Consider the following 16,035-nt stretch of genomic DNA (forward strand, 5'->3'; position numbering starts at 1 on the left):
TCCGCTGCATCATGAGTGATGTAGTTAGTGTCCGATGCCAGATCTATCAATGTCCCGATTTTCTGCCCGGCATTTGCAGTGACCTCAAGGATCATCATTATGACAGGGAACTCTTGAAGACCACTCTCTGCCAACAAACCACACTCTGTTCCTGCCGAGTTGAGTGTCCTTGATACTGAATTGCAGAAGACATCTCGGCATTGTTGGGCTAACTCTGGGGGAAGCTTAATCAGGAAATCTTCCTGGGCATCGGTACCCTTTCTGCTTCCTCGTCTTTCTGGACTAGACTTTGGCCTCCTCTGGGATGGGCCCTTATTTCCAGACCTGGGGCACAGGTAGTAATGATGACCTGGCCCTTTGTCTTTACAGCCCTCACCCCTGCACAGGTAAGTGGTCTTACACTCCTCCCCATTAGTGTGGACCTCAAGACATCTTCCACAGGCCCCAATCCTACTCGCTGCATCTTTCCTTTCTGTAGGGTTCAAAGTTTTAAACTTCTTGCAATAGTACAACTTCCTTCTATGGCCGCTCTCTCCACAGACGACGCAGCCCATTTGGGGACCCATGGACTTGGTGGCCTTCGTCCGGGCATGTTTTGGTGGGATCTTTAGCTCACTCCTGTTGGGCTCATCATCCCTTAATTGCTCCAGTTGCTCATAAATCTCCTCCTGGCTTCTCAAAAATGTGAGGAGCTTGTCAAACCGATTTTTAGGTCCAGCCTCGTCCTTTCTTTCTGCTGCGTAAACCAGCCACTCCTTTTTCAAGACCTCTGGCAGCTTACTCTCCAGTGACTTCGTGACAAGGGGATTTTTTAGAGCGTCCGTATCTCCCAGCTCGCTCAGATCGTGTAAAGCCTTCTCGACCATCTGTATTAAATCCACATTTTTTCTGGGCTGATGGCTTTTTACCGGAAGTAACGACTGTAACTCCTCAATGATCTCCAGAGCTATTCTTGTTTTATTTCCGAAACGGTTTTCTAGAATCTGGAAGATCTCTTCTGCTGTCCCATAGTCTGAGAGGCGAAAATCTGCAACCACTCTCTCCTCAAGACTGTCCAGCAGCTGAAACTTCCTGACCTCTTTGGAACCGGTAGGCTCTCCTTGCCTCTGGAGTGCCTCCCAATCCTTTCTCCAGCGGTGGAAGTTCCGCTTGTTTCCATCAAATTTTGGGAGCGCCGTCGGTCTCAATTTGATGCTAGCCACTTGGGGACAGTGGGTTGTGACAGGTTGCCTCTCTTGTTCGATCTTTGCCTGCATTAGGGCAGCCTTCCCTGATATCAATCTAGGCACACTGATCTCCAGCTCCCTCAGCCGACACTGCAAATCCTTCTGCTCTTCGGGTGGGGCCCACCGGATCCACTGGCAGCTAGCTTCTTTTGCAGCTTTAACTTGTCCTTCCAGGTGTCCAAGCATAAAGTCGTACACGTCTAGCTTTACTCCAGGCTGGACAGCTGAAATTCGCTCACATTCCTCTTCAGCCACTTCTAACGCCAGGGAAAGTTGAGGGTTACCAAACTTTTCCCAAAGGGCCTTGTAAATAATACCCTCCATCTCCTCCAGCTTCTGTTCACACTCTTTTGTTGTCTTTCTGATGTCTCCCCTTTGCTCCTCTGCTACAGTGGACTCTTCCTCTCCAACCCCCGCCTCAATGTAGGCAGCTTCCAACTCATCGTTTACTTCAATTACTTTGACTGACTCTAGTGTCAACTTACTCAGAGCCTCCCTGAGTTCATCCGCCGACATACTCTTACATGATCTAACAGTAGAGTTAGCCAGCCGAGAAAACAGTCTTTTAGCGGTCGTTCTCTCCGTTTTCAATTCCTGCAGAGTTCTTGATTCCGCCATGATTTCGTTGGGGCCTGGAGCGTGCGTTGCGTTGGGGCCTGGAGCGTGCGTTGCGTTGGGGCCTGGAGCGTGCGTTGCGTTGGGGCCTGGAGCGTGCGTTGCGTTGGGGCCTGGAGCGTGCGTTGCGTTGGGGCCTGGAGCGTGCGTTGCGTTGGGGCCTGGAGCGTGCGTTGCGTTGGGGCCTGGAGCGTGCGTTGCGTTGGGGCCTGGAGCGTGCATTGCGTTGGGGCCTGGAGCGTGCGTTGCGTTTGGGGCCTGGAGCCTCGACGCGGTTTTTCACTGGCAAGTGTTTTTAATCTGCACGGGCCCCACACTTGAAAAGGGGTTCCTTACTCCTGAATTGAACACTGGGTTCCACTCACAAGAATGAGACTTCATTTGCCTTTCTTTAATTTATTGTAGAATCTCAGTAGTCAGTAGGTGAAAAACCTTTAAAACCACACAGAAACCAGTGTAAATATTTACATCAATGCACAATAATTACACCACCACAATCTCACACTGTACATACATCAATTTACACAGGTTTAAGTTGGTAAGCATCAACTCAATACTATTTCTTTTTACTAATACCATTTTACACCAAATCAAATAAGTTTAAAAGAAGTAGCTTTTAATCACCAGACTTGCATTTTCATTAGAAGGAGATTTAACGAGGTTTACCATAAATATTCTAACTAATTAATTACACATTAAGACAGTGAATTTGACAGAATCAAAATGAGCAAATTGACTATGAATTACTTCATAATAGACTCTTAAAATGACTATTAACAATACTACACGCTTAGCTCAGCAATTTAAATACAAATCCAAATTCACAAATACCGAATCTATAACAACTATAAATAACTTAAGTAAATAACATGCATATTTACATAAAGCCACCAAATGCAGTTGTTAGTGCTTAGCGCACTGCAGACATTTCCTCTTACCGGCAGTCTCTTCAGAAATCAACATGATCCCGTGCAGTTTAAATAAAAGTCTTTGACCCAACGCTCCACTGCGTCCACGCTGCTCACGGTACACAATGAAATGAGCGGTGCAAGCACCATTTCAAAGCCCAAGGTGCATGCCACGCTGATTGAGACCAGCTTCACCTGGCATTCATTCCCGTGTAACGAGGGGCGTGACAGCGGGCGTTTGCCGCAACAATGTGACACTGAAGACTGGAGTAATATTTGTGGAAACAGTGAAACGTGTGTGTGTGTGTGTGAGAATGTGTGTGTGTGTGTGTGTATATATATATATATATATATATATATATATATATATATATATATATATATATATATATATCACTGATTCTTGAGAGTCGGGACAAAACACGTTTTAAAAAACTTTTTTTTTTAAATACACACTATATCAATTAGAGTTATATGTTTCTGCAGAGAATGGTCTTCACTATTTAACCATGTAAAGGAACAGGTTCTAAATAAAAACACATTTTTAACAAATAAACACATTTCCCTTCTGAGAACTGGATTTGTGTCAACTCCGTCAGACACACTAAAAAGTATACAATTTGTATTATTCCAATCCAACAAGAATCTAAAGTTCTGAAGGATATTGTAATAGTGTTTAGTAGTTACTCTGATATGTAAAAAAAATACAATATATAAACTTAAGTTGTGATTTCACACTATTCTGAAAACTCAGATTTCTAAATATTTGCATTTTCAAACTTTGATTTTAATTTCAATATTGTAAAAACAAATTCCTTAAATAAATAAAACATAAGAGGATGTAGATCAGATGGTCCTTTATTACAAAAACAACATAAACTGAAGGAGGAATATTTTTTTCCCCAAAAAAAATTAACAAAAATATACATCCAAACGTCGAAGAACTGACGGTGTTGACGAAAAACCTGACGGTGTTGACAAAAACCTGACGGTGTTGACAAAAACCTGACGGTGTTGACAAAAAAATATGTGTGCATTGCTGATTATTGAACAGATGTGCTCTTTAAACACTACTACTAAAACTACTCCTTGTTATTAGAGTATTGAACTTACTGTAAAGCAAACTATAATATTGCGCATACACCGTTTCCAACTATTATAAATGACACCGTTTCCAACTATAAAAAAAAACAATAAGGGAAACCAGGGGCCCTCCTCCCCCTCTGTTTTCATCTACCTCTCCTTTTTCTCATCCACCTCTTCTCCTCTTCTTTTCCTCCTTTGCAAGTAGCCATTTACTTTAAAGTGGCGTGTGTGTGGGTGTGTGGGTGTTTGGGTGTGTTGGATGTGTGATTGCCCTGCACTGCCTGTCTTGCATCTCATCTATTTGTATTACTTTTTTGTCTTTAACTCTCTTCTTCCACCTTTGTCTTTCCTTCTCTAGCATAGCATGCTTGCTCTCTTGGTCACTGTTTAATTTTTCTCTTCTCCTTTGCTCCTCAACGGACAATTTCTGTCCAGCCATGCTTTCCTACAATACAAATTGAAATAAAGAAAAATGTACTTGAATACGACTATAGAATCAGATTTTTATTTACTTGACATGATTGATTGACTGATGGATGAATGGATGGATGTAAAATCCTCAAGGTGCAGTATGTAGTTTTCATAACCAGATGTTGTGACATGCAATATTAATATTGCAGCCTGCACTGAAAACTGTGCTGAAGATACGTGCCATCAAAGTCAGGCAACACAAACCTGTTTCAAAACATGAAACAATATCCCCCATTATGCAGAAACTAAGAAATTCATTTTTCTATCAAGATTTTTATTTTGTTAAGGAGAAATGACAAATGTTTGAATGTTTTACCTCAGATTTGTGAAATGTTAGCCTGTTTGTCATGATATGTTCTGACAATAAAGAGTAGTTTAAAACCACAATTAACGCTCTGTTTTCTACAACTTTCACTTAGGAGCAAAAATCTGCCTTTAAACTTGAAAAAATGTAAGATTTGACATTTATCATGATAATTATCAATATCGACTGATATAAAAAAAAATTAGCGTGATATTTTTTTGGGCCATATCGCCCAACCCTACACTGGCTTCTCATTTCTTCTCTGTCTTTACATATATAAATATATATATATATATATATATTAAAGTGCTGGCAAAGTTACACGTTACACAATAATAAGCAGACCATTGCCTGCCCATTCTCTACAAGTCAGATGCGTATAGTTAAATAATGTAATGCATGCTATGTATGTGCATTTATGTGTAAATAAAACCCTGAAATAACAGTTTAACCCTTCACTATATTCACAAATAATATTATATTCGCACATTAAGAGGTTATTGGTGGATTTGTCAACTCCGTCAGCTTACAGGTCAACTCCGTTAGACATAGAACCTGACGGAGTTGACGTCTGACGGAGTTGACGTAAGGGCATGTATTTTCCCGCCAAAACATGTATTGTACACTGCAGCCAGGTAGTTTTTCCTCAGTTGCTAGGTGTCCCAATAACCTCACTAAAATGCTTAAATTCAATCCACTATGGTTTAAAAAAAGTATCTTAACAGAAAGGTTTTGACATGGTGCAGCTGTGACCATATTAGGAATATTGACATTGTTTGTCTAAAATATAAAAAAAATTAAAACGTACCAGAGCATGTGTGGTAGTGCTGCATTCACCACAGGCAGGGAGATGAAAATGGGTCCTCAGGGATATTTCCTGATTTAAAGAGCTTTATGAAAAAATCTGACGGAGTTGACAGAAACTGAGGACACAACTTTAATAGCCAGATTTTTATGGAAAATATTGTTTGATGTTCACTTCATGCATAGTTTTTGATATTTATACCCTTTAATTTGTATTTGATATATATGTTTTCACAATTGTAGAGCTTTTTTAGAGTTTTTTGGGATGGTTAATATTGTGACCTCTTGCTGAGGAAGAGTGCAAATAACATTGACCTTCTATCCACAGACCATACATTTAAACAAATTTTCCCCAAAAAGATAAAAAAGTTGATTCTAAAAATCAGATAGGTATATACAATTCCTTTAGATTTAACTTTGTAAGTATGTCAATCATGATGAATTTTTTAAATTTTTGCTATAAATTAGACTTTCTTATTCTATGTGGGACATGTTTTGTCCCGACTCTCAAGAATCAGTGATATATATATTATATATATATATATATATATTAATTATAATTAATTAATAATTAATTATATTTGTATAGTGCTTTTCTTTGCACTCAAAGCGTTTTACATAGAAGGGGGAATCTCCTCAACCACCACCAATGTGCAGCATCCACCTGGCTGGCTGGTTGGCTGGCTGGCTGGCTGGCTGGCTGGTATATCTTTATAGGTATATGTGTGTGTATATCTTTGATTAGTCTTTTACATTATGGAATGCCTAACAGATTATGTACTGTACACCAATATGACTATATACTGTATGAAAATCTATAAATCAAAGGTTTGTGACAACTGTTAATTTCCCAGTCTTTTAAACTTTAAATTATTTCTTAATGTTTATAATTTATTTATTATAAAAAAATATTTAATAATAAAATAATTTAATTCATTTCTAAATTTATTTAAATGTTATTTTGTGTTTCTGCAGATGTTGAAAGATGTTGTATGCTGCCTGTATTGAACGTGTGTGTGTGTGTGCATTGATTTGCGTCCACGTGTGTGTCGTCTCTAATGCAGGTGGTGTATTTCGGAGACAGCATGCGCTCGGACATGTTCCCCGCCTGCAGCTTTGGAAAGTGGGAGACGGTGATGATTGTGGAGGAGATGGAGGGGGAGGGCGTCCCACGTGCGAACGCGACCCCCTGTAACAGCCCCACCCCGGCTGAAGGCCCTGCAGAGAAAAAGGGCAAGTTTGAGGTGGGACTGAAAGGCTGTTTCTGTTTAGTCAAGCTCAGGATCTTTTCCATACGTGTTGGAATGTTACATGTGCTTGTCTATTGGACATCTTGGATTATTGGAATCTCATTTGATATATTTAACAAAATCTTACTTTTATGTTTTGGAATAATGTCTTTGGCAGTATATATATATAGTAGTCAACATTTTAAGTGGATCAAAACCTTTAATCAAAGCAAGTTATGAATTTTGAACAATACCCATTCCTGTGTCGTAGGACAACTTTAATGGACTTTTTTGATCCACTTCAAATGTTGACTACTGTGTGTGTGTGTGTGTGTGTGTGTGTGTGTTTATGTATGTATATATATATGCACCGAAATTAGATTTCTGGTCCAAAACCGAAAATTCTGAATGCACTTAGCCAAAAAACTGAAACCCCGGGTTGCCAGTTGTCGGAAAAAAACAGCATATTGTAGCTATGGAAGCCAACAATCAAACTGGGTCAGAGATCGCAGATTCTACCTGACCTAAAAAGCCTCGGCATCCATCTAAAATAAATCAACTTCATTGTGAATTACGCTCGCTCCTGTTGCGTGTCCTCAAACTGGCAACCCGCGTGAGCGTCGAGTGTGAGGAGGGGGCAGGGGACATAACTCTCTTTAATATTTTTCATTTGTACTACAGTACCTATTTCAACCACTAGCTGTCAATATTACATGCTTCACCTTTAAAGTAACACACCAAAATTGGACTAAAAATACATTCAAATAATATTAAATACCAGTATATTATTCTTCATTCAGTTCTATGTAGGGCTGTCACGATTCCTCGATTGAATTTGAGTACTCAATAAAAAATAATATTTGATTGTAATTTACCCGTGTCAAATAACCGGCAAAATACTGGAAGCAAAGCATTCCACGGACGAGAACCCATGAACTGCATTATTACACCGTTTTCTAAGGCTGCACGATGTATGATATAACCAGGGCTTTACATTAACACCCGGCAACCAGCCAAATGCGGGTGTATATCAGCAGTCACTCTTACTAGCCACTTTGGCCGGTTGTCAAATATTGTCAAAAAATATAGATTTTTCGATTCCTTTTTTCTCTTTCTGCCAAACATTTATAGATAGATAGATAGATAGATAGATAGATAGATAGATAGATAGATAGATAGATAGATAGCAGTGTTTCATCAGAGATTTGAAAAACAGCTGCATGTATTTTTTTTTTTCAATCACTTGTTGAGTTACAAAGAAACCAGTGGGAGGAAAGGCAGTCAGCAGGAAGGAGGAAGTGGAGAATTACAGGAAAGATAGTGGATGTTCTTTTTAAAAAAAAATGTCTATACAGCAGAAATATGATTTTTGAGGAAGCAAAATTTCTTAGAAACCTAACATCACTCAACCCCCTCATTGTCATTTAGTGTTTTTGATTCCGTTTTCAAATGAACGAACTGTATATTAATTTAACAGAAAACTTTCTCTAATACTTTTAACTGTTCTTTGGAAAGGCAGGAAAGATGTTCCACTTAAGTTGTACTCTAAAGAAATTAGAAATACTTCAAAACTAATACAACTAGTTATGTTTCAGGATGTCTGTGACTGAAATTAGGAGAATTTGTGTATTAGTAGAATTATTTATATTTTTTCATGAATAATTCTTTATTTTTATTTTTTATTTTTTATTGGCACCTACTTCAATTTATTTTTTACCAAATTAATATTTTCTCCATATGAGTGCAGTAATGTATTAGATCAAAACAACTATAGTTTTTACCCACTGACACATCTTAGCCTTCATTATTTATTTTTTCATTTATTTATAATTTTTGTGTTGTTGTTTCAGTGACCCCAATGATATTTGGCTACTGCTTATACGTGTATCATGTTCCAGTTTATTGAACACTGCTTAATTGTATTATTCTGGTATTTTTGAAAACCCCTGTTTAAAAGTAGAGCTGATGTGAGGTTAATCAGCTTTTGTTGGGAAATTTACTGGTCTCCGTCTTGAATCCCTTTGTATTTTATGATTAAATTTAGTTTTTTCTTTAAAAAATCACAGAGCCAGTATTATGCAAAATTGTGTGTGTGTGTATATACGTGCGACAAACTGTGGGAACTTCTGATCAAACACTTCCTCTTTTACCAGATCAGAGAGTTTCATTCTATTGAAGTCCTTCACTTCAGATACATCATGAAAACATGCTGAGAGAAATTGTTTGCTTCCGGTCTCAGATTTTATATTGGACATCAAATTTGTGACCCAAACTTTTAATTTCATTATTATTTATTTTATTAAAGGGATAGTTCATTTACTCACCTGCAAGTTGTGGGGTACAATGGAAGTCAATGGGGTCCATCAACTGTTCAGTTTCCCACATTCTTCCAAATGTCTTCTTTTGTGTTCAGCAGAAGAAAGAAATTAATTCAGGTTTGGAACAACTTCAAGGTGAGTAAATTAACTATCCTTTAAGTCAATAATTTATGGCACAAAACACTGGTTGACAAACTTTACGTTTAACCTTATTGCAAGGTAAGTCATAAAGTCATATTTTATTTTGCTTTGTGTATTTTTGTGGCACAAGTTGGACAGGTTACGTGACTTGTACTCATCCTCAAAACCCAAACACTGGCATCTGCCTAATTTGGGCTGAATTTATCAAAGAGCTCAAGTGGACATGTGTAAAGCATTTCCTACTTGTTTAGTAGACAGACCTTAGCCTTGGTGGCAGCGCTTTGTCATTTGGTGACCGTGTTCGAGTCCCAACTTCCTGACCCTGTTCCTCAATTCAGACTGTCCTATCAAATAAAGCCAGAAAGGCCACAAATATAACTTAACAGTAAGTGATGATGTACAGTCAGCAGCAGTTTTCATCAAATAAAATTGCAACAGTGATTTTGATGCAAAGTACATTACCAAACTGTACATTAGTGCTTATTTTTGAAAAAGGTTTGACCATAGAATGCCATAAAATTTAGTATTCCTGATGCCTGTGTATTTTGCTTTCCAATTACACACTATCCAATGTGTGTATTGAATATGAATATAATGTAATATAACAATATAATATAATGTTCTGTATTCATTGGTGGTGGTTTGTCAAGGTTGATTGACTTTGTGCTCTTTCTCTTTCTGTGTCTTACTTGTATAATCTTTCTCTTAGGATCAGGGAATGAAATCTCCGTCTGATGTATCAAACCAGTGGGGCTCATATTTCGTAGATGTGCAAAAGAATGAAGGAGAGGAGACACAGAGACTCACCTGGTGTTGCCACAGTATCCACACATACAGCACTATGGCTATACCCAGCATCGAGGCTATAGCAGGTATTTGTGGTTTAATGGGGGAAGGGTCTGAAAGTCTGAAATTAGGACTGAAAATGCTTCCATTTCTTATTTAAGACTATAGCCCTGTCCTAAATGGCACACTTCATACTTCTGGTCTTGTGGACTTACAATGGCCACTGTATGCATGTGATCGGGAAGTCCACGGGACCATAGGGCGTCCCATTTGTCATTTTAGGGTTCAGAAGAGTTCTTTGTGGTCGATATGCACCTAAGCGAGCTCAGCAGGAGACTTTTTCTAGACAGTCAAAACGCCTCGACGTCACAAACTCATAAAAAAAGACTGCGAGTGTTTAGGGTGACATTTGGGTCTGGACCAATCCTTTATCGAACCATTTCAGACTGAGAAAAGAGGTGATGCTGCAATGTATATTATGAAAACATTGAAGTTTTTGACCTTGAATGCATGGAAATCTATTGTAGTAGACTCCAAATCAAAATGAGGAACCTTTAATATAGGGGCACTTTGAGAATCTGTAACCCTACAGTTCCTAAAAACTATTATTGTTCTCTACTTCTGCATTTCAGCTTTTGCTCTAGTTTACTGACATTATTCATATTCGCATACTGCAAATATGGGGTCTCATTCACTAAGATTTTAAGAACAAATCACAATTTACCAAAAATGTCATACAAAAAAAATATTCTAAATTTACGAACAAATATAGGACATTATATTTCATCCTAACATGACTATAATTTTATTGAAGTATGTTGCATTAATTGTATTATATAATCCATGTATACAATTATATAATAAAAATGTTAAATCATACAATTTAGTTTTTTTCTGAATAACACAGATAAATGCATATGTACAGCTGGCTAATGAGAGGTCTGTATAAAAGCTGTTTATTGTGAGAAGGGCACACTTGGCTTTGTTTAAAGATCGGGCGAGAGCGCGTCTGCAAACAGCGGCAAGTTTGACGAGAGTGACGAAAGTCTATAAGGAAAGTGTGTGTGGAAAGCCATTATATAGAGATGTTTGGGCATGTTTTATGCAAATGACCTTGAGCACGCGACCACTCATTTAGAATATTCCAAATTCACTATCATCGGAACGATGGTAAGAACAAATTCATGTGTGTACGAATGTGTTGTGAATTAGGAACTTCTGTGCGTACAAATACGAAATAATCCACGCAATTATTAGTGAATGAGACCCATTGTCTTGACTCTTGTTCTGTTCATTTCTTGTGATTCTCCCTATTTGTAAATAACTTTTTGTGTGTAATAAATAATTGCATGCAATGTTACATTTTAAAGACTATTTTGACTGATCGTATTATCAGATTATCATCTGATTATATATAATTTAGCCAATTTCAAAGATTTTAGATTTAACCACATATTTCTGAAAGATAAAATAATGACTATTCAATAATATTAATAGTATTAATTATATTTCTTTGATGTATGCTCCTATCTGGCATAAAATGGGATTTTTTTCAGTTGATACAGTGTTCCCCAACCAGCTGTAATGGGGCAGTTGTATTATACTTTATATTGTATTGTACTTTATATTTTATATAAATATTTTAATCTTCTAAAAAAGTCTTAAAGGTTCTTTAAGTTCACCCAAAAATTTAAGTTGTCATCATTCACTCACCCTCATGTTGTTCCATATCCGTAATACTTTTGTTGATCTTGAAAGATAAATGAATATATTGTGAATTAAATCTGAGAGTTTTCTGTCATATGATGAATAGTTTGAAATTTAGGCTTTTATTCACAGATAAACATTGATCAGCGAACATAAACAGAAGGTCAACCAAACCTGCTTGATGTGCGAGAACAAACCTCTTGCTGAAGCTCAAACATGCTGCGTAACACTAGAATGAACCTCATTGGTTATTGAAGAAGCTCAAACATGCTGCGTAACACTAGAATTAACCTCATTGGTTATTGAAGAAGCTCAAACATGCTGCGTATCACTAGAATGAACCTCATTGGTTATTGAAGAAGCTCAAACATGTTTCATAACACAGAATTAACCTCATTGGTTATTGAAGAAGCTCAAACGTGCTGCGTAACACTAGAATGAACCTCATTGGTTCTTGCATGTCATGCAAACATGTTTGAGCTTCTGTTTACCAAAACTGATGTGTGCGTTGATGAATGTTTATATGTGAATAAAAGCCTAAATTCAATCTTGTTCATCATATAAAGCGATCAAGACTTCAGAAAAGTTGGACTAAACCACTCAAGTGTTATTGATTAGTTTTACAATGTCTTTATGAACTTTTTGAAGTATCAAAATTGTAGTTGTGTAGCTGTCAATGAAGGGACAGAAATCCATCAGATTTCCGTAAAAACATCTTCATTTGTGTTCCGAAGATTAACAAACCTCTTGCGGGTTTGGAACGACATAAGGGTGAGTGAATGATGACCAAATTTTTTATTTTTGGTTGAACTAACCTTTTCAAGTCTTCTTCAGGGAAAATATTTTATGGTACTGTACAAATAAATGTTTCTTATACCACAAGAGAGCAGTTTTATAGTGGTGTGTGACTTTCGGGAGGGAAAAAAGGTGTCCCCTCTTTAAAACTACCCCCTGTTCAATCTCTCTTCCAGATCTTCCTCTAGACTTTAAGTTCCAGAGATTCTCTTCAGATAAGCCCGTCACGACAGGTTATTACCCCAGACCTCCAGACTCGCTGCTGAAATGGGAAGAGAACTCGTCCTGAACCCTCACGCCTGTCAGCATAGACCGGGAGATTGTTTCACCGTTACGTTCTCAAGCTTCACCACAGAGCTAGACCATCCATTCGTCCAATCAGTGATAAAGCTGTGTGAATGTTAGAGCACTGTCTGTGTATCTTCTCACCCCTTCCTGAATCAGTCTACACAATTGTGTCGGTATAGATGCTGAATATCCATACGTTGATCATTGGATGTAGGAGGAAGTCACAATGTGTTGTGTCTCATGCAGCGTTGTGCGTTCACTACCATTAAACTAATTGTAATGGTGTACAGAAAAAAAAAACAAAGCTTTCCCATGAGCTCTGGGTGATTTTCTGTTTTGTTTTTCGATCTGTTTTGTTTTTATGAAGGGAATGTTACCTCAGAGGATTTGTTCCTGCAGCTGATGTATATGCTTTCTGCTGGAAAGCAAGCACAAATTATATTGAATATTCATGCAATCAAGAAACAGCCATGAGTTATTTGCTCCGTTTGTGATTGGTTAATGTTTTGAGTGTTGTAAACTACAAGTTCTGTAATTGGTTCAGATCTAGGCCAGTTGTTGTATTCTGCAAAAGTTTCAAATGAGAAAATGATCTTCATACTTCCAACCCCCAAAATAGTATTAAAGGAATAGTTCCACAAAAAGGTTATTTAGTCGCCATCATGTTGTTCCAAACCATTGTGCTGTTGTTGGAACATAAAGAGATTCCTGAAGAATCTTCACACAGCTCTTTCCATATGGTTCAAAGTGACCACATATGTCAAGCTCAATATAAAAAGCACAGTAAAACTAGTCCATATGCCTCATGGGCTTCTGATGCCTCAAGAAGAACATTTGAGTTGTCATTCACTGATCATTTTCCCTCCATTAAGTTGCTCAAGGACTCCAGTTACAGCAGTTCTCCAGTTAACATCACTGACTGGAAAGTTAATCAGTGAATACCGACTTAAGTTTCGGTCTGTTCCTCACACTAATCAATCAGAAGATTTTAAATAAAGCAAGCAAGTCCTATGTACATTTTGTATTTTTTAGGAATATTTTGTTCCAATGAAGAAAGTTGTACCAGTTTGGAACAAGTTGAGTAAAGATAGTGGTGAACTATTCCTTGTAATTTCCTTTTGTTTCAGGTCTTCTTTGTTATTGAATGAAGAAGGGTGAATATTTTTTTCTGTGTATGTAATGTTATCGCAACATTGTGTAAAAAAAATATTGTGCTGTTGGGTGATAGTCAGTGTAAACAGTCGATTTCTGTCCTGCGCAGGACCAATGTTGAATGGTGCCAAGCTTTACCCGCCCATTTAGTGATTTTATGTGTCAGGGCACATCTCTCACCTAAAGCCTGTTATTTGTTTCATGTGTGTGCTGGCCCTGAGCTTTAATAATGATTTGTTTAACGCAATGTACTGTAAGTGGAATTGATGTATTTGTTTTGTATTTATTTTTTTAATATCGAGTGCTCTGATGAGGTTTCTGCAGTGTTCGGATGTAATGGGTTTTACGTACAGATGGTACAATGTTAAAATGTGCTGCATGTCAAAAGTTTGACAGAGATGCCCAAAACTGAGTTTTGAGTTACACTTTGTCATGGGTACAGAAGTGTGGAAATCCTCATCATAAGCATGACCTACTTTTCTCAAATGAAAAAGAAGTATCTTCTGCTGTATGTGGTGAGTAGCACTAGTGCCTGTTTATCGAGTGCAGGGAAAGTGTTCATATGTGCAGATAAAATATAATAAAAATTCAAATGTTTAACAGATTTCGTGTGTTATTGCATCTTCTGAATGCCATCGCATATTTTATGCAATATCTAATTTAACAACATCTGAAATGCTTTATTCTGTAGGCTGATACACTCAAAAAAATAAATTGTTGAATGAACATGATTTAATCGTATCACCCATTATGCATCTAAGCAAGATTTGAATATTTTATTTGAACACAATATTGGTTTGTAAATTGAACATGATTGTAATATGTCAATGCAACTTCTTTGCAACTAATTGAATCAACATGTTTGTATTGTGTTAGACTAATCAAATGTATTTTCATTCACTCAAAGCACAGGAAAGCAGAATCACCAAAGGAGAAAATCTAATTTTTAAGTCACCATTATGGAGATCAGTGTGTGTTTTAGTTGGGCTCTTCACCCTTAAATTATTAACTTTAAGTTTTGTTTGGCTGCTGTACATAAGTTATAACAGCCAGATGAATAAATAGGAACGGTGATCTGATGGTGTTGGTTGTGTATTAACATAACTATTATTTCACAATCATTTAACCTGAATCACTGAACTCATATAGAGTCCAATTTATGATTTAGGTTTATTTTATTAATTTTAGCTGCATAATATGTTTAGCCTTATCAATGAAATTAAACGATCAAATCAATAAAAATAAAAAATATATATACACATTTCTTTTTTAGGCACACACAGACATCAATATTTAACGTATGAATCTCAGCAATGGTGAGAAACAGATCACCTCTGATCATAAGCTCATTATTTATTCATGCAGCAATGCATGATGGGAGCTATGAATGAGTTTTGATTGGTGCAACACAGAATGCACTGCAACATGCTTTATAAATGTCACCATTGTTGAGATGCATACACTGATTCTTGATGTCTGTGTGTGCCCAAAAAAGAAATGTGTATATATATATTTTTATTTGTATTGATTTGATCGTGCTAATTTCATTGAAAAGGCTAAACCTATTATGCAGCTAAAATTAATAAATTAAACCTAACTCATAAATTGGACTCTATATGAGTTCAGTGATTCTGGCTAAATGATTGTGAAATAATGGTTATGTTAATACACAACCAACACCATCAGATCACCATTCCTATTTGTTCATCTGGCTGTTATAACTTATGTACAGCAGTCAAACAAATCTTAAAGTTAATAATTTAAGGGTGAAGAGCACAACTAAAACACACACTGATCTCCATAATGGTGACTTAAAAATTTGATTTTCTCCTTTGGTGATTCTGCTTTCCTGTGCTTTGAGTGAATGAGAATACATTTGATTCGTCTAACACAATACAAACATGTTGATTCAATTAGTTGCAAAGAAGTTGCATTGACATATTACAATCATGTTCAATTTACAAACCAATATTGTGTTCAAATAAAATATTCAAATCTTGCTTAGATGCATAATGGGTGATACGATTAAATCATGTTCATTCAACAATTTATTTTTTTGAGTGTAGACTGGATGGATAATATCAATTGACAATTAACATCAAGATTGTGGGTTCACATTTACAAAAACTACATAAAAGGAAATGTCATGTCTTTGCCTACATTTGTAAATGGTCATGTAACAAAAAGAATTTAAGTAGCCTACAA

General features: G+C 36.9%; 1 protein-coding gene across 1 annotated transcript in view; it reads left to right on the forward strand.

Moving 5' to 3' along the window:
• nt5dc1 (5'-nucleotidase domain containing 1) overlaps window positions 1-14,434 on the forward strand; it is an 86,275-nt gene extending 71,841 nt beyond the window's left edge. The window contains exons 10-12 of the mRNA XM_079584141.1: window positions 6,479-6,658; window positions 9,812-9,974; window positions 12,567-14,434. Of these exons, the coding sequence (XP_079440267.1) occupies window positions 6,479-6,658; window positions 9,812-9,974; window positions 12,567-12,679 (456 nt within the window). The 3' untranslated portion in view covers window positions 12,680-14,434. The remainder of the gene's footprint in view (window positions 1-6,478; window positions 6,659-9,811; window positions 9,975-12,566) is intronic.
• Window positions 14,435-16,035: the final 1,601 nt, after the last annotated feature.

The sequence above is a fragment of the Phoxinus phoxinus genome, assembly GCF_949152265.1.
Source record: "Phoxinus phoxinus genome assembly, chromosome: 16".
NCBI lineage: Eukaryota > Metazoa > Chordata > Actinopteri > Cypriniformes > Leuciscidae > Phoxinus > Phoxinus phoxinus.